Raw genomic sequence first — 23,815 nt, 5'->3', positions numbered from 1 at the left:
TAATAATTATAATATAATTAATTATATTAAAAATATATATAAGTAAAAACCAATTAATAAAATTATTTGTTCTCTTACTTTTCTAATTATGTGTCTAAGAAATCTCAATTGTCTATCACTTTCTTAATTTTAGAATGCTATTAATTCTCAACTATATTCTCTAATTTCTAATTAACTAACGATCATATGTATTTAATTATCTCCAACAGTTATTTTTTTCTCACTTATTTTTTTTATTTCCAATCAACTCATTTGATGATTTCCAACAGCTATTCTTTTTCTTATATATAAAACTAATTATTTTTTTTGTTTTCTATATAGTGGCAAAAAGTTGAAGTCATTAGATGATAATAGTTTGAAAAAATATTACCTTATTCTTGAATGTTCCTTAAAATATAATAACTATTCTGATATTGATGATTTAGATTTATTTTTGAAGTTAAAAATTTAAAAAGAAATTATACAGGAAGAAAACAGTATAATTGACATACTTAATCATATAAGAAGACTCGATTCTTTTCCAAATGCATATATTGCTTTTAGAATAATGTTAACAATTTTAATAAGTGTTGCTTCAAAAAAAATAAGTTTTTCAAAACTAAAATTAATAAAATATTATTTAAGATCAATAATGTCTCAAGAAAGATTAAATGAATGGACTATATTATCAATTGAAAAAGAAACATTAGAAGAACTTGATTATAAATGTTTAATTAAAAATTTTGTATCTCAAAAAGCTAGAAAAATAAAATTTTAATAATTTTTTTTAATTTCAATAATAAAAAACCTCATTTGAATATTTCGTTTTACATCTTTGAACTTATTGGGCCGCCTTTGCCCACTTCATTTGCTCTCTTTTAGGAGCTTCCACTTTTCTTCGATGTAAGGTGTTGTCTGCTCCATTTTAAGGGTGTTCACTTTTCTTTAATGTAAAATGGAATTCACATGATTTTACACTAAGACCGTGACATTCTTTCCTACTTCATTTGCTTTTTTCTAAGAGCTTCAATTTCTTTTCAATGTAAATTGAGATTCCCCTCTGAGAGCTTATTCCTTCTAAGATATTTAACTTCTCTTCAATATAAAATGAGATTTCTCTCTAAAAGCTCTCACTTTTTTTAAATGTAAAGTGGGATTCACACGGACCGTTACATTTTCCACTACTTTATTCATTATGTTATAGGAGAGCTTCAGCATCCCCACTTCATTAAGGGTCAATGTCTTTAATGGCACACTTCATCGCCAATACGCTCAGAATCTACTATGATAACAACTGTCACAATCCGAATCATCTTTTTCCTTGCTGGCCTTACTATTTTATCTTACAAAAAACGCCTTACATATAAAGGTGGTGTGATCCTTTAAATATCCAATATCATTCTAATACATAATTGATATGAGATTCATGGCTTCGCTCTATGACTATGATATTCTCACTTGACTCTTTTCTAATAGCTTATGCTCAATATGGATTTATGGTAATCCGTCTTGATAAGAATAAAAAATATTCTTCCTTCCATAAAAAGAAAAAACCACTTACTTATTTTTTTTTTTACTTTCCTTTCCTATAATTAAGTTTCAAAAAGAAGTTTCACTTCAATCAAATTAATCACATATCTCTATTTGGACAATTTAATTTCATTAAAAGTAGTTAAATGAATTGTTAAATGTTAGTAGTTGTAAAAATATATTTAAAGATGAGCATTTGTCAATTCAGTGGATTTTATTTTATATTATAAAAATATTAATAGTATTTATACTTAATATATAAAATACTTTAATAATTTTTATATTTAAAAATGTCAATAATATTTATACAAAAAAATATATTTAAAGATATATTATGAATAATCAATTTTTGATAAATTTTTCTGTAAATTTTAGATATTAAAATAATTAAATAAATCAATCGAAATAAAAAAATTTAAATCGAATTAACCAAATATAATTAATTTCAATTTAATTTAACCTTTAAAAATATTACATTATTGTACATATAGTATTTAAAATTCTGAAAAGATAGCTATATTTCGAAAGCTTAAAATAAAAAGACGGAAATGTCCCTTGACCATTAAAACTCTCCAACGGCGAACTGCACAAAACTGGTTTTCTGAAACAATTTCCATCTTCTCTTCAATTCTCTTGTTCACCGATGCTTTGATCACCAAACCCAAACCAAAATCGAAAGCGAACGCCATCTGTTTTACTAGATCCAGGTGCTTCACCGGTTTCAACCACCGCCGATCCAATCAATTCTCAATAGATTTCACTTCATTTGACGTGGGACACGATCCACTGGATCGAAGATGCCGGTGGCCGCTTCTGCCATCTACTTCTTGAATCTCCGCGGCGATGTCCTCATCAATCGTCTTTACCGCGACGATGTCGGGTAACTCTTTCTCTTTTTTCCTTCAATTCGAGCTATAACTTTGATAAATAGAATTAATTTCTGTGAGTTTGGCGTGAATGCATCTAGGTTTCTCCTAATAGCTAATTTTCATTTTCTATGAAACGGCGAGGTTTGAGTGAGGTTTATGAAAATTCTTTAGTTTCTTTTGGTATTGTTGTTGTGTGTGTTTGATTCGTATAATTTTCCATTTAGGGGAAATATGGTGGATGCCTTCCGAATGCACATAATGCAAACGAAAGAACTCGGTACATGTCCCGTGCGACAGATTGGAGGTTGCTCTTTCTTCTACATGAGAATCAGCAATGTCTACATCGTAATTGTTGTCAGCAGCAATGCTAATGTAGCTTGCGCTTTCAAGTTTGTTGTTGAGGTAGTCAAAGATATCTTGCTCTTTGTTTTTATATAGAAAAGATTTACCTCATATTCCTCTAGAAAAATGTGCAATTTGTTTTTTATTTTTTCTATGGTGGTTGACAGTAACACTGTCGTTGTTGCTTCTTTTGCAGGCTGTTGCATTGTTCAAATCCTATTTCGGTGGTGCTTTTGATGAGGATGCTATTCGTAATAATTTTGTTCTGATCTACGAATTGTTGGATGGTATGTGATTTAAGGACAGTTAAATGTACCTCCTTCCTCATGCATTCTCTTGCTTAGTTTCTACTGTATTCAGACACTCTTCTTTTGGCTTGATGCATGATATTCTATTGCATTTCTATATTGTGTATTCACTACCACTGATTCTTGACTCATGGTTTATGGACTGTGTTAGGGAGCTTAGATTGGCATAATTAGTGGTAGCAGCTGAAACATATGAATATTACTTGCAGACTCAATTGGTCAATTAACTGACAGTTAAATAAGTAATTATAGTTTGTCTCTTTTAGGTTGCATGCTACCTTCTATACCAGACATTTATTCTACAGAAAGGAAGGTTGAAGAAAATCATTTAGCCGTGGGTTCAAATTGTTGTTTGATTGAATGATTAAATGTTTGATTTCTGCATTGACATTGCAGAAATCATGGACTTTGGCTACCCACAAAATCTTTCTCCTGAAATTTTAAAGCTTTACATTACTCAGGAAGGAGTGCGATCCCCATTTTCATCCAAGGTAAGTTGTATTCTATGTTGTACAGGATTGTATTTTCAGGATTGATGCATGTGGATGATACATGTATGGAAGATCTAGGTCTAATTTGTGCTTTAAATTTTCTATAAAGTTGCGTTCTCATTAATCATTTTCATTTGCTGTGTGCAACAAATCAATAGCCCTCAGATAAGCCAGTTCCAAATGCAACATTACAAGTTACAGGTGCTGTTGGCTGGCGAAGAGAGGGACTTGTTTATAAAAAGAATGAGGTGATCTAGCTTCTGAGTTCTGTCAACTTCCTTTCTTTACTGAATGTGGCAATTCCGCTGGTTTTAACATTTGTTTGTTTTAGGTGTTTCTGGACATCGTGGAAAGTGTAAACCTACTTATGTCTTCAAAAGGTTGGTACTGGTTTTGAAAGTGTTTTTGTTTGTTGATGCCTTTTGGCTGATTATAAACCATTTGGGGATTGCAGGCAGTGTTCTGCGTTGTGATGTTACGGGAAAGATTCTTATGAAGTGCTTCCTCTCTGGAATGCCTGATTTGAAGTTGGGCTTGAATGATAAAATTGGGCTTGAAAAAGAATCACAACTAAAATCCCGTCCTACTAAAAGGTGGCTTCAAATTGCATTCATGTTTCATCGTATTCTGGTTTGCTTTATTCATATATCATCCTCTTGTTTTCTTTCTGGTCAATTTTGCATTTGTTCTTTTCTAAATTTTTGTATTCTTTGTTCAATATATTGCTCCCATTTGCACGAAGTCAAAATTTTCTGATATTGTTTTCAAAGCATGAAAATTTAACTTTATGATTTCTATCTCTTACAATGCTACATTTTGCAGTGGCAAGACTATCGAGCTCGATGATGTTACTTTCCATCAGTGTGTAAATCTTACAAGATTCAACTCAGAAAAGACTGTTAGTTTTGTGCCACCAGATGGTGAATTTGAATTGATGAAGTAAGCTTAAAAGTCTTCTTCCATATTTTATTTTGTGGGTCAAGTTTATGTTATTTTATATGTAACTTCAGTTGTAGCAAAGTTTTGTTACTTTATATAATTGTAGCGGTAAGGCCGTTGCATCTGAGACTGCCATGCTGCATTCAATCTTTGCTCACCATGTTACTTTCTGAACGCTTCTGTTGATCATTCAGATGCCATTTGAACCTAGAAATCTTTTTGATATAGATTGTGAAAATGAATGCTTAATGGTGTGGGGCTCTATCTGTTGCCTTTTCTATTGGTGGTGAATGATCTCAGTTTGCTATGTTTCTGCAATTCAAATTTCTTTTATATATGCTTGTTTAATGTTCCTTTTGACTTGATGAATGCATAGGTACCGTATCACTGAGGGTGTTAATCTTCCTTTTCGGGTTTTGCCAACAATCAAGGAACTTGGTCGAACACGAATGGAAGTAAACGTTAAGGTTTGCAATCATACATTTTGAAATTGGCCATAATGGAAGTTCATGGTTCCTTTTGGCTTATTTATATTAATATTTCAGGTTAAAAGTGTCTTTGGAGCAAAAATGTTTGCTCTTGGAGTTGTCATCAAAATTCCTGTCCCAAAACAAACAGCGAAAACGAGTTTCCAAGTCACATCAGGTCGAGCAAAGTATAATGCTGCTATTGATTGCTTGGTTTGGAAGTAAGTGTTTTCGTTTGTTAATATGCGCATATCTTCTGTGTTCCACTTTCATATTAAGAATCTGCCTGCCTGCTTTCTTCTCATCTTAAGGGTGGATTAGCCAAAACATTTTGTGTGCTGCAGTCCCAACCACAAACCTCTCCATGCACCAATCTGTTTGCCAATTGCCCAATGAGTTTATTATCCTTTGCTAGTCATTTGTTTTCACTCTATATATGGTTTATCTTTAGATTGAGTTGAGTCATTGCTAAATGATATATTCATGTGATTTTTTAGGATAAGAAAATTCCCTGGACAAACAGAGCCAACCTTGAGCGCAGAAGTTGAGTTAATTTCCACGATGGCAGAAAAGAAGTCTTGGACAAGGCCACCAATTCAGATGGAATTTCAGGTGCCTAAGTCGATTACTTTTTTACTGCTTAATAATGTTAGACTCATTTTGCTTTGTTCTACTGCAATATTTTTTCTTGGAAAATATAGAAAAGATATTGCTGTTCTTGAAATTGTTCCTCTAGTTTCTTTTTATAAATTTCAAATAAAGATGCTGTACTTGTTAACCTCATTGTTTGTAATGTATGTCATCGGTCGTCTAGTTTCCCTTTTTAATCCTTTTAAAGGTAGTTGAATTTCCAGGTATGCTTGATGAGTTGAAAATTTGGAATTGGGGGGTGCAACATGGGATAGTTGGATGATCAATGGATTATAAAGGGAATTAAGGTTCTATTTGGTTCTCTAAACACATCTTTGAAAACAAAACCTCTTATTTGTATTTTTCATGAAAATGCCAAAGAGCATCAGTTTGGTGACTGAGGCAGGGAATCTTGACACCTTACCATGTTTATGGAAGACACTTAGACAAGCGAAATACAGATGTAACTTATTGGCATTTTTCTTCTCAGGTTCCAATGTTTACAGCCTCTGGTTTACGTGTCCGGTTTCTTAAGGTCAGAATTCTTATGTACTCTGAATGTATATGTGATTCCTTTAGGTGAACGCTGTGTTGACTTCATCAATATTTTGCAGGTATGGGAGAAGAGTGGGTATAACACGGTTGAGTGGGTTCGCTATATTACCAAGGCTGGCTCATATGAGGTCAGGTGCTAAAAACATTGGTGCTACTGTGAGATTGTGTCACAGAAGTTGAGCAGTGATGAGGATATTTTCTTGCTAGCTGTTTCAGCAAAGTGATTGTTGCATGTATTTTACCTTGAGGGCAAGGTGAATGAGCCTCCATTACCCCCTAAAGGATGCAGCTTGTGTTCATGTTTCTTGAATTATTAGGCATTTTTTCCCCCTCATAGTGGAGTTTTGTTAATATGATTATTTTGAGTATTTGGTTGTTATTTTTCTTGTAAAGGCTAGCCCTTATTTAGAACAAAAACACGGTCCCATTATTACATGATGCTGTATTACTTGTCGCAGATTATCACACATTTTGTTGTAACTATACGCAGTTTTAAACGAGTATGACCAGGATAGCTGGAACCTGGGAAGTTTGGATTTTGGAATTGGATTCATCTGAGGTCAGTGTAGATTATCCCGCTGCTTTGGGCAAGTAGTGAATCCCACTGCTTTGGGCTGCACATTGCTGCTCCCCTCCCAATGTTGTTGTGAAATTTCAAAAGGATTCGTTTCCATCAAACTTTTATGCTTTTGCTTTTCTTTAGTGAGAAAAGTTCTTTTCAAGGTGCTGTACAGCAATGAAAGGGTTATCAGCATACCCTTTTAAGCATCATTTCTAGTCTTTGCTCCATCATCCATGTTTCTGGGAGATTTTGAGGCACATCAATGTCTTTTACGCATAAAGAAAAAAAGAACATATTCAATTTCATTTTAGTTGTAGGTGGTTCAATGCTCTCACCGGGTCGGGTCGTGATTCCTGAATATCGAATTTGAAATTATTGTGGGTGGGTTCTTGGCCTTTTTCCATAGAGATTCTGACCCTTTTTAAGTTCAAAATTTTTTGCTCTTTGCAGGACAGCTTCCAAAACTTGTAGTATCCATTAAATGGATATGACATTATTATGGCAGTTACATCTGTATTTCATTCAAGCAGGCAAGCATCCATCAATGACTGTACATCGCTGGAGTCTTGTTTTTGTCTGTCAAATATGACACAAAATCACTATCATATCTACCACATGCCCCAAGCCTACTAAAAATTTTGTTACCAGGTATTTGGATCCTTAGCAAAAATTAGATTCATTACCATTTTATTCTCAATTACAAGAACAAGGCTCCCAATCTTGGGATCAAAGTCTACTACTACCTTGCTTTTGTAAAAAGGGAAAAAAAATTAAAAAGAAGGCCGATCAAACTTTTTTTTTTTTGCATACTACAATAAGCAACATGAATTCTAATATACTATAAAGTCTAAAATCAAATTCAAGATCGGTGTAGAATAACATAAGTATAAAACTTTTGCGAAAGACACACAGATTTGGTTTACGTAGTCAGGACATGTTCTGAACTCACTTTCCGCTGAAAAAAAAAAAACCCTTAACCCTCCCATAACCTGCCACGTTACCTTTTTAAAAATTACTGTAAAATTCAATCGGCTTCCCCACAAGAAAATCTGTGGGCAAATAAAGAGTACTTTAAAAAATCTAGTATTAAAACCCTAAAAATAAAAATAAATTAATAAAAAGAAAGAAAAAACCCTACCTGGAGGGTACAATTTTTGTCTATTTTATTATTATTATTTTAATTGTAACTAAATGGGCTTATTTTCCGGCATTCATTCCCCAGTTTTTTAATTTTATTTGTACTCTTCCTTTTGAGTTCCTTCCAGTTCCCCAGTTCTCAAAGTAGATAACTCACACAAACTATTTAGAACTTGCTTCGCATTACACTTCTTTTTCGATTCTTCCGTTTCCCATTTTCTTTGGAAGAAAAATAAAGAATTTTAGTTTAGAAAAGAGAGAGAGAGAGAGAGGATGGAGTCGAGAGAAGTACAAGGTCCGGCGGCAGGGGGATTACAGGTACAACAACCGCAACAGATGGTAATGGGACCCACATCTTCATCATACCCTTCGAACTCCGGCATGATCAGCCCTAATCCGACGCCTGCCATCCCTACTTCTTCCACCCCACGTTTCCCTTTCAACTCCTTATCTTCTCCACCGCCGCCGCCGCATCATCAGCATCATCAACACCATCAACATCAGCAGCAACCCAAGCCGTTGGATTCGCTCAACTCCGTCGGGTTTGATGGATCGCCGCAGTTACGGTACAACACGGAGCCGGCCATGAAGAAGAAGCGTGGCAGGCCTAGAAAATATGCTCCTGATGGTAACATTGCTCTTTTACAATTGGCACCCACCACTCCTATTGCTTCTAACTCCACGAATCACGGTGGCGGTGATTCTGTCGGTTTAGGAAGTAGTAGTGGCGGAGGTGCTGCGTCAGAACCACCTGCTAAAAGGAACCGTGGCAGGCCACCGGGTTCTGGAAAAAGACAGATGGATGCATTAGGTAAGTAAGAGTTGAAGAGTCAAAGTTATAGTCTTTTTCCTATCATATTTTGTTGTATAATTTTTGTGTGTGTTTCTGTGAGCAGGTGGAGTTGGAGGGGTGGGATTTACTCCTCATGTGATCACCGTGAAAGCCGGCGAGGTGAGTTTGTTTTATAAGTAATATATGAAGTTATAATTGCTGTTGTTTCAGAGGGAATGGAAAATATTATGTATCTGAAGGCAGGCTTGAAATTGTGTGAGGGTTTCTTGGCTTAATGCATTTGTATTTGGGGGATAACTAAAAGTTCTTAAATTGAGTTTTTAAATGTTTTAAGCTTCCCGTGTCGGTGAAATCATCCATTTTGTTTATTAGTACCGTGAAGGAATTTCTTCGAGCCCTTCGAAATACAACTCTAGCATAATGATTTTGAAAAATGATTGAATAAGCAACTCATCCTATAATTCCTAAGTGGAGCACTATCAAGTGATTTAGCTCTAACTGGATGTTTGCACACTCCAAATGCTGGGCAATGGAAATTGTGTATAGGATGTGGAAAGTAGCTTTAGTCATGACATGTTTACCCTATTTTTTGTTGTTGAAGATTCATTGACATAGATACTTCTATAATTGAGTGTTTAAGTGTGGTGGATGGATTAGTTTACATCTTCCAGTTGATAACTTGAGGCAGAATGCATACCGTTATTCCATCACTGATGGATCTATCTTAAATAGTATTGCACAACAAACTTGTGATACTTTCTTCTTGGAAATATTCTGATTGCTCATGTTTGTATTTCTTGAAACTTGTAATTTGTGCCTTATTGTGTAGTCTTTTGGTTTGCAGGATATAGCGGCTAAAATTATGGCTTTTTCACAGCAAGGACCTCGCACAGTCTGTATTCTCTCTGCAAATGGTGCCATCTGTAATGTTACACTCCGCCAACCCGCAATGTCTGGTGGTACAGTGACATATGAGGTAATTTTGACATCATTTAAGATTGATCTGATAAAGTAAGCTTAGGCCTATTAATGCATCTGCTCAGCACCTTGGCTTAGATAGGATTGCTTCCATATTTCCAAGGCTGCTGAAGGACCCTTGACAGAAAAAATAAAAGAGTTTCCTTTCTCTCTGTCTTTGTCATGTGTGCGTATTGCACACACACCTTGGTGTCTTTCTCTCTTTGGGAGAATACTTTCTATATTTTCGCATTTAATTTTAAGAAAATGTATTTTTAATGTATTATAAGTTTCTTGTCACATGTTAGGATCACAGTCCAAGGACTCATTAGTGTGGCTACATTTTTTTTATCCAGTCCTCATATGTGCTAGTTGGGTTTTTTGGAGTGTGGTTGTGCTAGATGAATTCTTAGATACAATTATTAGGCTTAGAGCTAAAATTTCATGTCAATATGCGTGTAATAGGCAGTCACAGATATAGGATGTTAAGGCCAACTAATTGAGAAGAGGGAGCTGCAAGTAATATGCAGTTATCTGATCCCTTCTTGGAACTTGAGGAATTATTATGAGCCAAGGACAGTTTTGGAAGATCCTTGAAATTTGAGTCAATTGTTGCTTGCAAGAATTGGGGTAAAATATTGATACTTTGAATGGATGCTCCCTCCTTTTGTTTTGCCCTTCCATTCCCTATTATGCTGTTTCTTCCTAAATGCTACTAATTTGCTGAAAATACCATTACCACCAATTTAACAACAGCAACAGCAATAACAACAATCTTACAAAATAAAACATAAAGCATAGCTGCCATTTTTTTGAAGGATAGCTAACAAACCATCAAAACACTGCAATCCATATGCATAGACACATATGTCCATGTAAAAAACACCATATAGATTGTCTGTACCCAAAAAAGAAGAAGAAGAAGACAGCATATAGATTTTATGGTGGGAAACCTTACATTGGAAACCCATATACCAGAAAATGATACACACAAACCCAAATGAAATGCTGTCTTGGGTCAGTCTTCTCCTATGCACTGCTAATTCATGCATTGCTAATTCATATTCAAAATATTGAACATCCTCCATTAATAAGAGCTAGCAAAAATAAGGTTGATGTGAGAGACAGGGAGTGGGTGAGCCAGCATGTGAAAGTGAGAGATTGAGAGGAGAGATGAATTAACATGTACAAATTGTTGACGTGAACAGAGGGAAATATGAACTGAAGAAGGCTAATAATCCTATGCAGCCATTGTTTTTTTTAAACTTACCGCATGGGTTTTATCACGAGTTTATTTCAGAGTTTATAGCTAATGGCATCAAGCACACATTAAGCTGAAATCTCATCCCTATCCGGTTATAAAGACATGAAATATTTATTACCAAAATGGTCTATACAATTTTAGCAGTTTGAATTATTTTCCCTTTATCAATTATGCACAATTTAATTATGGCATCATTTTTTATTGCAGGGCCGATTTGAAATTATTTCTCTATCAGGCTCGTTCTTGCTTTCTGAAAATAATGGTAGTCGCAGCAGGTCCGGTGGCTTGAGTGTCTCCTTGGCTGGATCTGATGGTCGAGTATTAGGTGGTGGAGTTGCGGGGATGTTACAGGCAGCATCACCAGTTCAGGTATCTCTCTCTTACTTCTGTGTTTGCAATTGCCTTGTTCGTATGTGTAATTACTAATTACCGTAAAATTATAATAATATGATGACATATTTTCTGCATGCACACCTCAGAAGCCTTGAGCAGCTTGGGGTTGAAACTTAGTTGAATTTAGTTGTTTGCATCGCAGAAGCCATTACTTACTGTTTAACCATCTGGGTATCAAAGGAAGTGTCTGACTTGTCATGGCATGGCAAATAAGTCAATGTGTTTCGTTCATTCTTGTTTCATGACTGTTTTTTTATCTCCTGCCAGGTTATTGTTGGCAGCTTTATAGCAGATGGGAAAAAACAGAGCACAGATATTTTGAAAAGTGGACCTTCCTTACTAACACCAAATATGCTGAATTTTGGAGCTCCAGCATCAACCAGTAGCCCTCCTTCGCAAGGGGGCTCAAGTGAGTCTTCTGATGAGAATGGCGGCAGCGCTCTTAATCGGGGGTCTGGATTCTACAGTAATTCTGCTCCATCTATTCATAATAACAACATGCAAATGTACCCACTTTGGACTGGCCACACTCCACAATGAAGATGCTACTGAATTAACAGTAGAGCACTTTGGGCATCAACTTGGTGATGGTTCTTGCATAACAGCTAGAGATCAAATTCCAAATGCTAACATGCCTTAAAGAATAGGAATGGTAGGGATTCATTTTTCTTCTAGATCGACTCTTTCCTTCTTTCTTCTTTTGAGTAGTTTTCAAGTTTTCTTCATCTCATCGAAACATGGCTGCTGTTGAGAGCTGAGAACATTCCACCTATTTCTTAGAATCTCAAATTTACTTTTTCCGAGTATTGTTTCTCTACTGGTTGCTGTTGGTAGGTTTCAGATGTAAAACTCATTTTAAGAATATGATTATCATAGGGAGTCCTCCATATATCACATAATTGATTAATTAATTTTATTTTATTGCTTTTCCTAACCAGTGTTTTTAGAGAAGAAATCTCTAAGATTGATTAAGATATCATTCATACTAATATTTTTATATTTAATGTTGCAAGATTTATATTCAAACATTAATAAACAAATTTTTTTAAAAAAAGAGTAAATCCGAATAGAAAGAAGACAAATCATTGTAAGACGGTGCTTGCATGTCAAAAACAGTGCATACCACCCAGAGTTGTAAAAGCTGTGGACATGTTCAAAGTCTAGGTCTGGGTGATCAATCTTCTGGAATCCTCTTTGACAGAACCAAGTCATTGAAATCATGGAGCACCAACGACCAAGGAAAGACTTGTAGTGTGGGCTTTTGAAACATGCTTTGTCTTAATGATGGAAGTGTGAATAAATTATTAATGATTAAAACCCATTGAAGCCACATGCAAAGCACAAGCACAGAAACCGCGTGAGGAGAAAGTCTGATACCACCCAAGGATCGTTGGGCGGCTCCTAACACAAGACTGTAAAGTTGGAACTGATTTTCTACCTTATTTCTTCATCATTACAATTTCATTATTCCAAAAAAAACCTAACAGGGTTTATGCATGTATACAACCTTACCTAAATTTTTGTTATTTTCATTTTTAGCCATTTGAACCTTCTTAATGATGCTTGATGAACTACCTCAGGAAATTTCCTTCGGTTAATTGACCACATTTGTATATAATAACAAGAACAAATGTGCCCGTCCTAATACGTATGCGGGAATTAACTGATTTTGGTTGTCGATTTGGTTTACCTCATCTATAAGTGAAGACGATGTTTAAGCTAAAAACTTTTTGTCAACAAAATTAATGTATTGATTTCAATTTCATCACGCTTTTATGATTATTTGACTTTGATTAAAAGATATTTAGTTTTATGATTAAATTTTAAGAATGATGGGTAAACGAAATTTTGTATATATAAAAAAATTTATTGTAAATTGATTTAAGGATGGGATACTCCTCCTAAAATTTTACTAAATTTAAATTTTTAACTAATATAATGTAAAAACTCTACTTTTGTTTACGAAAAAAATATGCATAAAAAAGTTTGATATGTAATAATATCTATATATATATATATAAAAAGAAAACAAATAATGTAATGGTGAATGAATGAATTGGATATATAGATAATATAGTGGGTGTTTTAACTCTACACGTAGACAAGAATTGCATGTAGGAAAGACACAAAACGCATAAATTTCAACGCGGACTTTTGCACATGACATCGCAATCGAACTTCAAACACAACGACGACGCTGCTGCTGCTGCCGCCTGACGCGGATCCTACACGGATATTGTCTCTTCCCACGCGCCTCTCAATTCTTTGCAGTTCGCACCGAAGTCAGTGCCAAGTGTTGCTGCATTTTTTCACCCTCTTCTCTGTTTTGCTGAATTACAATCTCCTTTGGCATAGTCTCCCATGAACTCAATGTTTCTGGTAAGACTGTGCGTTGCTTATTATCTTCAACAATTCAGCCCTCCTCGATGCCTTATAATCGAATATTATAAATTAAGTTGAGATTTAAATACCTCAAAATTAGAGATATCTTACTCTTTATGTAGCAATCCTGAGTATTGATGAGCACACTCGCAAGTGATTGAGAGTGGTATTTGCTCAATCACAAGTCTTATTCCAATTCCTACTACCAAAGAGATATGCTTGTACACAAGCCAACGGCTCTTTTGGCCAGCAAAAACCCTTTACTCCCAACCAAACATTACTACCTAAAAAACCCGTTAAAACACACACTACCATTTATAATTACCTTTTCCTTTGCTTTGCTTATAAATACTCCCTCCTTCTCTCTCTAGCCGTTGCTTGGCCTATTCAACCGGAACTTGTCAAACACCTTCCCCCCATTCAAAACCCTTCACGTTCACTCCCAAATCATAACAACCTCTCCAATCCCCATAATTTTCCTTACCTCGAAAACCCCACTTCCACATTTATATAACCTGTTCCATTGTCCTAGCCATAACACAGCACGCACCGTAAGAGTCATTAGCGTAATATTTTATCTTCCAACGTTAGTTAGTTTCATGGATTGCTTGGTCTTGCCTGTCTCCTTGTTGCGAAGGCGCTGCACGACATCAGGTCTACGCTACCGGCCTCTGAGGCAGGATGGATATGGCGATTTGGACCGACAAGTGACGGTGGTGGTAGGGAAAGAGAAGAGGGAATTTTTGGTTGACCCTTTCGTGTTGGAGGAGAGTCCATTCCGGGCTTTGATTGACACAATGAAGAAGGAATATGGAAGTCAAGTTGATGCGAGAAGGGAGAAGAGGAGGGTGATTTTCGTGGACGTGGATGCTATCTTGTTTGAGCATATGCTTTGGTTGATGAATAATGATTGCTCTTCTCTGTTTCAGCTTAACCTCGAGGAGATTATCGACTTCTATGCTCAGGATAATTAGAGTGGAGAAGAGAGGTACATTGGTGTAACCAAAATTTGAGTTGATTGACATATCCTCTTGTAATCTAAACACTACAAGCACTCACAGAAACAGAAACAGTATAACTATTTCTCTCTTTACTTATCCTCCTCTTTCTCTTCTTTGCCTCCTTTCTTTTCTTTAATGACCGGGAGATTGACACTCCATTTTTTATACGAATTAATGCTGATTCCTTTCAAGTGGTTGATACTATTCAATCGATCCTTCTCCCAGGTTGTGATTCAGCCCTGTTCATGAGCCGTATCTTGCGTTTTACAGTGAAAAACAACAAACACGCTTATCTTCTTTGGGTGTTGAAGAAGTAATAATGTTTCTAACTTGATTTCAGCTTCTCCAATTCACCATATATTTGGGTTAAGAGCAGTTCACGCAGATAATTAGGGTTGAAAATAACCAGTACTAGTACTTAATTTAAGTATACTTTGAAAGTTTCAGCTCTCAGTTTTGTTAATTACTTCGCAATTGTCCTAATAATACAACTTTGTTGCAATTGTATGGAATGATGTGAATGGCGCAGATTTAGTCCATCTCTAACTCACCTAACGTTTAAGTACATTAATTCCAATCTCTATCACAAAGAGGTAAATGTACTCAATTAAAAACAACAAGAAGTCTACGCAACACTCGATGAAACAAAAGAACAATGCGTAATTTTCAAAAGCCCAAAGAAAACATGGGCGTTGTTTTCATGTGCTAATTAAGTAAACTATATTGGGACAAAATCTATCAGTCTCTTCTTTTTCTTTTTCTCTTTCTCTTTTATCATTCCAAACATAATTTTTTAGTACATTAATTCAAACAAAGACGTTAATTGAACAAAATTAGGGTCGAAAAAAATCATAAAAATATCATGTAAAAAAGTTAAAATCACAAAAAGTATAGGTATAATTTGCTTAATTCAAGACTTGGACCGATCTAAACCCAAGTAGATGCTGAAAACTTTGGGGTTGTTGGCGCATTAAGAGAAAGACTGAAGTTAAAATTATAACCCAAAGAAAAGAGAGGATTGAAGTTAAAATCAGGTCAAATGTTAGAACTTCTATTGGAAAAGCTACCCAGCACAAAACTTCAAGCCGCAAATTTCCCAGAAGAATTTAGATTCAACAGAGATTTGACAGAAAAAGAAAGAAAAAAGAAACCCTAAGTCCCTAACTCGTTTATGTATAAACTCCATGTGAGCATATCCAAACTGGAACCTGGGTTTGGCGTTTTAGGCCCACTGGGTCAGGTTGGGTTGGGCCCTGAAAGCTTTCCATGACTAAAGTTCAGTTTTACATTATGTATATTTTTTTTGGATAAATCCAAGTGCTTCAAATGGTCACTAGTGATTCAAAGACCTAAAGTCCAAGTTAACCATAGATATATTCTTTTACTAAATTTGAAAATCACATTTATTAATGTAATTCAATTACAGAAATTCCTTCAAGAAGGAAGCACTAACAAATATCAAGTCCACATCCATTGCTTTATTTTGGGGTGGGATGCCTCGTTTTTGTTTTCTTTAGTGTCTTAATGTCAGGGTATTGGTATGGAATAGGGGGTGTGGGTCTCAATTTGATTAAGGCATTCTGTAATTGAATTACATTAATAAAATCTCTTCCACTTTCAAAAAACAAAAAAAAAATTGAACTTCACATCAAAATTGCCCCAAGTAAACTTACCCTCATCATCTCCTTCTACTGTTTAGATTCTGAATCACAATCACATGCATGAATGACCCAAAGCTGGTTTGCTGTGCAATTTTTCTTTCAATGCACAACACAAAATTCTCCTACTTTTCCAATATCAAAGAAAGAAGGCCAGGATATTTGATTAAAATGCTGACTTTTTTTGCTTAGGATTTACATAATTGCTAATTGCTTTTAGTCAATGGTAATCATGATACACTTTGGAATTTATAAGCACTGTTGATTTGTTGTTAGGGACACCATCATTTCTTAGTATATCAATCTTAATTTCATTTTCCTGTCGTGGTTCGGATGAAGAATAATATTTTAATATTAAATGTTCATCATGAATTTGATTTGTCAATTACTATATTTATGCATTTTTTTAGCATCATTAATCAATGTTATTCAATAAACCGAACCCAAATTTGGGGTCAAGAAAGGGGACTCTCCGTGGTACGTTGTCATCATCGTTGTCGTCTACCCTATGATCACTGTCGTTGGGAGCCAGAAAACAAGCTACTTCTTGGAAATGAGGCTTAGCCCTAATCGATAATTGTTTATTGGGGGTTGAGAGTTGATTAAATTAAAATGAATAGAAAACAAACAAGGTTTTTTTCTTGTGAGAATAAAAAATTTTGATTATCCAGAAAGGTGACAGCTTAGAATCAAATGTTGTAAAGCCTAGGCATGATTTGATATTTAATATGTATTAGTGTACATATGACTTGGTCAGCTCTTGTTTGGAAAACCAGGTTTTGCTCATAATTGTTCCACCACACTTGCACTATTTTATTCATCTTGGTGTGCTAAGATCTTCATCTTCAGCTTCTAACTACTATTCAGCAAGCTTCTCAAAGTCATTTCATCATCATTTTGTTCTTTGCTTTCTCTACATCATCATCTTCATCCCTATCGCCGGTTGGTTATTTCCGTTTCGACCCAATTTTACTCAATACTAGTAAGCTCAGTTAATGAAAATCTATATATCAAGCATGACTTAACCATTTAAGCAATTAAAAGATTTTTTTTTCTTGGCATCTTCCTATTTTGATTTATCCAAAAAAAAAAAACTTTGTTTTACTTTCTTTACTTAATTATCTAAACAAATTGACAATGATTTTATCGACCCAAATCTGGTTAATTTGACTATGACATAAAACACTGCTGCTTATGTTAATTGTACAATGTTATACCAATCATGTCTAGGGGAATTTTGTTTGTTTTCATTTTCTTATCACAAAGAACTATAAGTCTCACCTTCCATTTATTCTTGTCAGTAATTTAAGGTATCATACATATACAACGTAAGAAGGCATAAATGTTTCTCTTGTTATGCCACTTCTTGACGCTATTAGAATTGGATGGAGTATAACTAACTACAAGCACAAATCAAATTTGATTTGCTTAAATTTAAAAAAAAAATCAAATAAGAAAGAAACTTAATGATGGAAATTCTATATACATCACCAAAAGTAAATAATCAAATTAATCAAGAATTGTAGAATTCTCTTGACTAAATTATGAAGAATAGACAATCTTATTGTAATTTATGTATATATATATATATATATATATAATTACTCTTTTTTTTTTAATTTGGTACATAATTAGTATTGTTATTAAGTAGTATAGTGCACCTATAGCTTTTAAATTAAGGGGTTGTATTTTTTGATCTCGATCCCAAAAACCAAGATGGAAGAAGTGAAGTAATAAATACGGGTTTAGTTAGATGCATCTAATGCTAAAAATGGTTATATATATATATATGTATATGTATGGATAAGTTTAGAAGACAATTAACATAAATATAACAAAATTATAGCATTTCCATTCACTCCAAGGTTACCATGATCGCTAATTAAGCTGTAGAGCATGTAAATTTGCTTCTGTTTTTTTCTTTTTGTGCAATTAGTTTGCTTTTGCTTCCAATACTCTCAGAAATTTTGCTAGATGAAATACTTTGGGAACACTTCTAAATATATCAAAACCAAAAGTATATATTATATCATGCAAGGAATGGTTCACGAACTGTGTTAACTCTTGGGTATGTGTATTCCACTTGTAAGATATTAGTGTTTAGTTCAAACAACAGACTAATCAAAACGAAACAAAAACCCCCCGGGAATAAAATGGGCATCTTCCAGAACTAAAGTTCTTTAGTACCAAAGAGACTAAAATACAATTCTATCTTAAGACAAAGCACAATGAGAATAATCTGTTTCGGCAATGTTGATAATTGGCGCAAGGCAAGCATTTTCTTTCTGCATAAAGGAACCTTGGTATAAGGATTCAAAGTGGAGAATAGATTCAGTCATTGACAATAATTTTGACAAAATATATATTATTTAAGTGCACTATTGATAGAATACCTAACTGAACTAATGAAGATCATGGCTTATGTTATTTCTTAATGAAGCGTGGAAGGATTGATTTTGAAGAGGCTGTAATCGTAAGCAAGAAAGGAATCAGCATCAAGATGGATAAACAAGACCATTATTTGATCAAAATATGCAATCAGAAAAAGCTTTTACGGCCAATTTCTTTCGCATGAGGTATCTATGTCATAACATTTGTTAAATCATTGTATCGCTATCTTTATAAACAGGAAATTCAATCTTCTGATTGAACTATGTAAACTTTAATCCTATCAGTCAGATGGAGGATGATCTTATGGAAAATGCCTAACTCTTATAATTAATAGTTAAAAAAAATATGCATTGATGGTATTTAAGTAAAAACTAAAAAAGGGTTATAGGATTTGGGAGCATGCATAGCTGCCAATGCTATGAATGGAGAGGACTGTTGGTGGAAGAAAGTCTCTAAAATCAAGTATGTGCAGACGGAAAAGCCTAAATAAGTTAATATATCCTTTTCCATGTAAGAGTACTGTTCTTCATTTTTAAACCATTGCCCAACTGTACAAACACCAAAAAGAATATTTGAATATATACAGAGACACTTGCTTTAATTAAGATATTTAACATAGACGACCTTTATAATTAAAGAGTGCCCCATGAGTTCAAAACATTTTGACATTATTACTTATAATAATTTAAGTATACAACTATTTATTTAGAGACTTACTTATTAAAGCAAAAACAATGTTTAAGAAATTATATAATAATTAAGATAAAATAATATCTATAATATTTATTTGTGAGGACATAAATTTGTCATCCATCCCATTGATAAGGAGAGGGAGAGATACTATGTGTTGTGTTTCTTTTGGTTCTCCCTGGAAACTAAGCCAAGGCTGATCTTTAGGGAATTCTAAGGAGGGTGTTGAAAGATTTAAGGACACCATTTTGATTCTTATAGTACACACTCCCACCCCAAATGGGTTTCCAAAATTATCAGAAACAGAAGTACTGGAATCTGAGTAGACAGCCACAAAGCAATAGTGTTTCAAGCTGAATGTATATATGAATGACTCTTGGCTCAACTACATATAAATTTTGATCACCTAAGCTAATAAGACTCCATCTCTAATTATGTGACCAGAAAAAGGCTTCTGTTACCAACTTGTTCATGGAGTTATTAATGGAAGCTTGTTTTTGAAACAATAATTGGTTTATAAAGGAGCAGTTTAGTACTTGTTAATGGAGAGGGTGCTTAGATTTTTGGTTATGTTTTGGTTTAATTCAAAAAGATTTTAGAAGAGAAGAATTTCATCTGATAGAAATATATATATATATATATATATATATATATATATATATATATATATAGGAAGGAGCTTATTCCCAAGAGAACTAGATATCAAGAAAGTTAGCTTGAACATCAATGCAAAAACTCATGTTGGGTCAGGCACCATCCGAACAAGAAGAATCCCCCAGCGATGAAACCCTTGCTCTTAATTATGTTTTATACTGTTTTATTTATTCTCTCCTGAAAACAATGCAAGAAAACACAATCCCATGTTACCAAGAATTCTACAAGATTTGCTTTGGAAGCCTTTTACTACTTTGTTAAGTCTTGAGGAGAAACTGTTGTAAACAAGGATGACAAGAATAGTATGTGTTGGTCCATGTAGGGGATGAAAGACTGATGTGATGCAAACTTAAAAGATGAAAATTAAAGACAGGAAAACGAAAAAGGAAAACCCTAGTTGATCTGTTAGTAACACTGAAATTCAGTGACTGATATTATCCAACAAAGGTTAATACATCATCAAACCATTTCTTATAGAGAAGAAGAAAGTCGTTTCACCATGAACAAGAGGGACTATTTCCAGAAATCATAGAGTCGAAAAATCCAAAAAAAAAAAAGGAAAGAAAGAAGAAAAAGAAGAACTAAAACAAGGATTAAAGAAAAAAAAACCCTAAAATTAACATCAACATCAGAAGAAGTGGAAGTGGAAGAGGAAGAAGAAGCATGATCATGATGATGATGACGATAACTAGTCCATAAATTTCCTGACCTTTATGATCCAAGAATCCCGTTTCCATCAATGCAAACTGCTTCTCAACAGCGCTTGAATTTTCCATCCATAGATCACATTCCACCCAAATCTCTCAAAACGGAGGCCTACCACCTGAGTTTCCTGGCCATCCTTCAACCGGTAACTGGACATTGGGAGGCATATTGAGCGGCAAATTGAAGAAAGGCAACCCCCCTGCGCCAGCGCCCCCATCAGCAAACATGTTATTTCCTCCTCCACCTCCGCTGCCGCCGCCTCCACTTTGCATCTGCAGCTGTTCATCTTCATCCAAGGGCAGCCTCTCGTAGGCTACATTTGTAAAGGATGCAGCTATGACAATAACGGGTCCTGCCGCCATCAGTTCCCCAACCACACTTCCTCCTACAACCTGGCCTTGTCCACCAGCCAAAAAGATTGTCAAACTGGTGGCACCTGGAGGAGCTGGTGGTGGCAAAAATGAACCTGAAAGTGATAATATTTCAAATCTGCCATGAAGAGTAACTATAGCTCCAGCTGCAGCCGGTTGCCTAATGCTCACGTTGGTCACCGTACCACTCCCACTCAGTATACAGATTCCTCTTTGCCTTCTCCGAGCGTAGTTCGCAACACAGTCAAACACATCGCAGCCGTTCCCAACTTCAAGAATGTGAGCTCGGAGCGTGTTTGCACTCTCCCTTGTGATGATGACTGGAGGCTTCGGTTTGTTTTTGGAACCTGGAGGACGGCCTCTTGGCCTGCGGGCTACAAGGTCACCTGGGCCTGAGTTGCCTGCGTTGACTAGGTCCAGAGCATGGTGAGAGCCATCGTCTTGTTGATGGTCAGCTGAGCCATACTGAGAACCACCTCCTCCACCACCAACACGGTTGTGCGAAGCTTCGTGGTCTTCAGGTTCAGGTTGGTGTTGGAGGTGAAGGTCTGGTCTGTGAAGCTGGTGAACGTAGCGAGAAGCAGTGCCTAAATCAAGACCGGCCATGCCAGCATCAAAGGACAACAGAAAACAAGGAAAAACAAAGGATTAAAAATAAAAATTAAAAAAAATTATATATACTTATATAAATTAAGTGTAGATTAAAAACTGTTTATGGGGGTTTGTTTATTTTAAGGGGAAATTATAAAGAAGAGGAAAAAGAAAGGGAAAGGCAAGGTCTCCCTCCGGGACTAGAAAGAAATAAAAGATTTGAATAGAGGCGAAGAAAGGGTTTTCCTTTTTGTTTTTTTAAAGAAAACCAACAACAAGAGGGGAGATCGAGTGCAGGGACAGGAAAGGGAAGAGGAAGGGGAAGAAGAAGAGGACGGAGAGGGGACAAAGTCTCTAAAAAAAAACGCAGTCATTTCTCACCCCCAAAAAGTTTAAATATATACATAAAATAATAATTGGTTGGGAAATTTTTTTATTTGCTTTTCCTATTTTTTGAGACACAGGCTGGTGGATGCCAAGCCCATTCTCAATTTTCGGAGCGTGGACTTCAAAACATTCAGTGTGCGTACGTATATATGTAAACAAAATTAAATTGTATTATTAAATTAAATCGTCTATAGATCAAGAAATGAGTGACCAAATAGAGAAAAATAAAAAGAAAAATATTCCTACTACTTCAAAGAAGCTTTTATTCTTCCTAAAAGGATTTCTTCTACATTAATTATCATGTTACCGTGAAAACTAATTAAGAAATTAAAAAGAAAACACACATAAAAAACAAATGAATGTTTTAAATATATACTACCCAAGTTTCCATTCTATATTATACTTATATTCATGACCTCCCTTTTTTTATAAGTGGAGAAATCCTTTAATTAAAGAAATAACTTGATTCTGAAGACAAAATGGTTTTGGTTTTGGATAAGAATTCCAGAGCTTGGGGAGAATTTTTTGAAGAAGATGAAGAAATATATATATATATGTATATAGTATATATTTTAGTAATTAAGTGCTTGATTTTGTTATTGGATTGGATGGTGGGAGGGTCACGCGGCAGAAAGAGTGAGTAAGGGTGGTTGTTTCTTATGATGGTGTGATCTAATGATAAGAACATTTGAGCAAATGAACCCTAGACTGGGGAGGGGGATTGTGTGGGTGGGGTTAGATGATAGATGTTGGTCATGGGGGTTTGGACTTTGATGGCAGGGAAGAAATCTTAACCATGGTTAGCACTATACAAGTTGACCAAAGTATGGGTTAAGAAGAGAGAAAGAGGCACAATTACACAAAAGTTAGATAGAAAAAAAAAACCAATGGGGGCAAGTGGGCAATGGTGCTGCGGCGCCTGGGTCCCATTTTTGTCGCCTCCTCCCACTCCCTGGACGGCATTCTCCTCCTCCTAGCCGTCACTGCCCCTTGCTTTGCTCAATTTGTATCATAATTTTATACTATCAAATATCAGATATTAATTCGCATGCATCTCGTTTGCAATTACTAAATTCAATGCTTTTTATCAATTGGTAATTGACTTCAGTTTGTTCCTCCTTAAAGGGAAAATTCAGTTGCGTTCTTTTTTAGATAGTCTTTTATTGTTAAATTTTATATTGCTTTTATATATAGTGAAACTAATGCTTATTTATCACATAAATTATAACCCTCTCTCATGAATTTTAATTTGTCACTTTCATATTAAAGTATTCTATAATTAATTGCTGGATTATGCTAATTCCATAAGACGACAAAAGTTGAGGAGTTAAGAGCTAGAATTTAATAGTAGATGATTAATTTGTTGACAATCTCTTATCTTCCATTTCAAGGAAACTACATATGACCAATAAAATGAAAAAGATTGACCCAAATTTAATACAACTGCTGGTTGATTTGGGTTTAAATATATACTATTTGCTGCTAATTAATTAATTAATTACTAGTATGTCCTATAAATCTTTAATTAATTTTTCTTTTCGCCCCTTAGGTACAAGGAGAGGTGCAAGCTCATGCTGAGCAGCCCTTGAAAGTGAAAGCCTAACCAATTGCCATGACACCTTTGGAACTGTAATGGTGGTCTGACCAGGCAGTTAGGTTTTTCTTCTTAGAGATTAGGGTTTCATACTTTGTTATCTATATTATTCTATATTTTTCAACAATAACAAATTAAGATCATTAATCAGTTTTCCAATCCAATGCCTGATTAA

The 23,815-nt window shown here is 35.0% G+C and overlaps 4 protein-coding genes across 4 annotated transcripts; 3 read left to right on the top strand and 1 right to left on the bottom strand.

The window, feature by feature from the left end:
* The first annotated feature begins 2,037 nt into the window (after positions 1–2,037).
* Positions 2,038–6,788, top strand: LOC18606057 (Clathrin adaptor complexes medium subunit family protein). Its single transcript, XM_018117930.2, has 13 exons — positions 2,038–2,389; positions 2,603–2,780; positions 2,917–3,007; positions 3,425–3,519; positions 3,678–3,767; positions 3,851–3,899; positions 3,974–4,112; positions 4,342–4,458; positions 4,835–4,925; positions 5,004–5,146; positions 5,423–5,537; positions 6,046–6,090; positions 6,170–6,788. Exons 1-13 carry the CDS (start codon positions 2,307–2,309, stop codon positions 6,248–6,250), a joined length of 1,317 nt encoding a protein of 438 aa, XP_017973419.1. The 5' UTR covers positions 2,038–2,306; the 3' UTR covers positions 6,251–6,788.
* A 1,083-nt stretch (positions 6,789–7,871) lies between these two features.
* Positions 7,872–12,105, top strand: LOC18606056 (AT-hook motif nuclear-localized protein 13-like). Its single transcript, XM_018117931.2, has 5 exons — positions 7,872–8,620; positions 8,706–8,761; positions 9,447–9,578; positions 11,031–11,192; positions 11,484–12,105. Exons 1-5 carry the CDS (start codon positions 8,083–8,085, stop codon positions 11,754–11,756), a joined length of 1,161 nt encoding a protein of 386 aa, XP_017973420.2. The 5' UTR covers positions 7,872–8,082; the 3' UTR covers positions 11,757–12,105.
* Positions 12,106–13,737: 1,632 nt separating this feature from the next.
* On the top strand, positions 13,738–14,695 carry LOC18606055 (auxin-responsive protein SAUR77). The gene has a single exon (XM_018116875.2). It carries the CDS (start codon positions 14,198–14,200, stop codon positions 14,570–14,572), a length of 375 nt encoding a protein of 124 aa, XP_017972364.1. The 5' UTR covers positions 13,738–14,197; the 3' UTR covers positions 14,573–14,695.
* Positions 14,696–20,401: 5,706 nt separating this feature from the next.
* On the bottom strand, positions 20,402–22,018 carry LOC18606054 (Putative AT-hook DNA-binding family protein). The gene has a single exon (XM_007039457.3). The coding sequence runs from the start codon at positions 21,672–21,674 to the stop codon at positions 20,796–20,798; it is 879 nt and encodes a 292-aa protein (XP_007039519.1). The 5' UTR covers positions 21,675–22,018; the 3' UTR covers positions 20,402–20,795.
* Between the last annotated feature and the right edge of the window lie 1,797 nt (positions 22,019–23,815).

The sequence above is a fragment of the Theobroma cacao genome, chromosome 3 (genome assembly GCF_053813885.1).
Source record: "Theobroma cacao isolate CCN51 chromosome 3, ASM5381388v1, whole genome shotgun sequence".
NCBI classification, from domain to species: domain Eukaryota; kingdom Viridiplantae; phylum Streptophyta; class Magnoliopsida; order Malvales; family Malvaceae; genus Theobroma; species Theobroma cacao.
The sequence above is the reverse complement of the archived record's forward strand: the minus strand, read 5'-3'. Positions and strand labels throughout refer to the sequence as shown.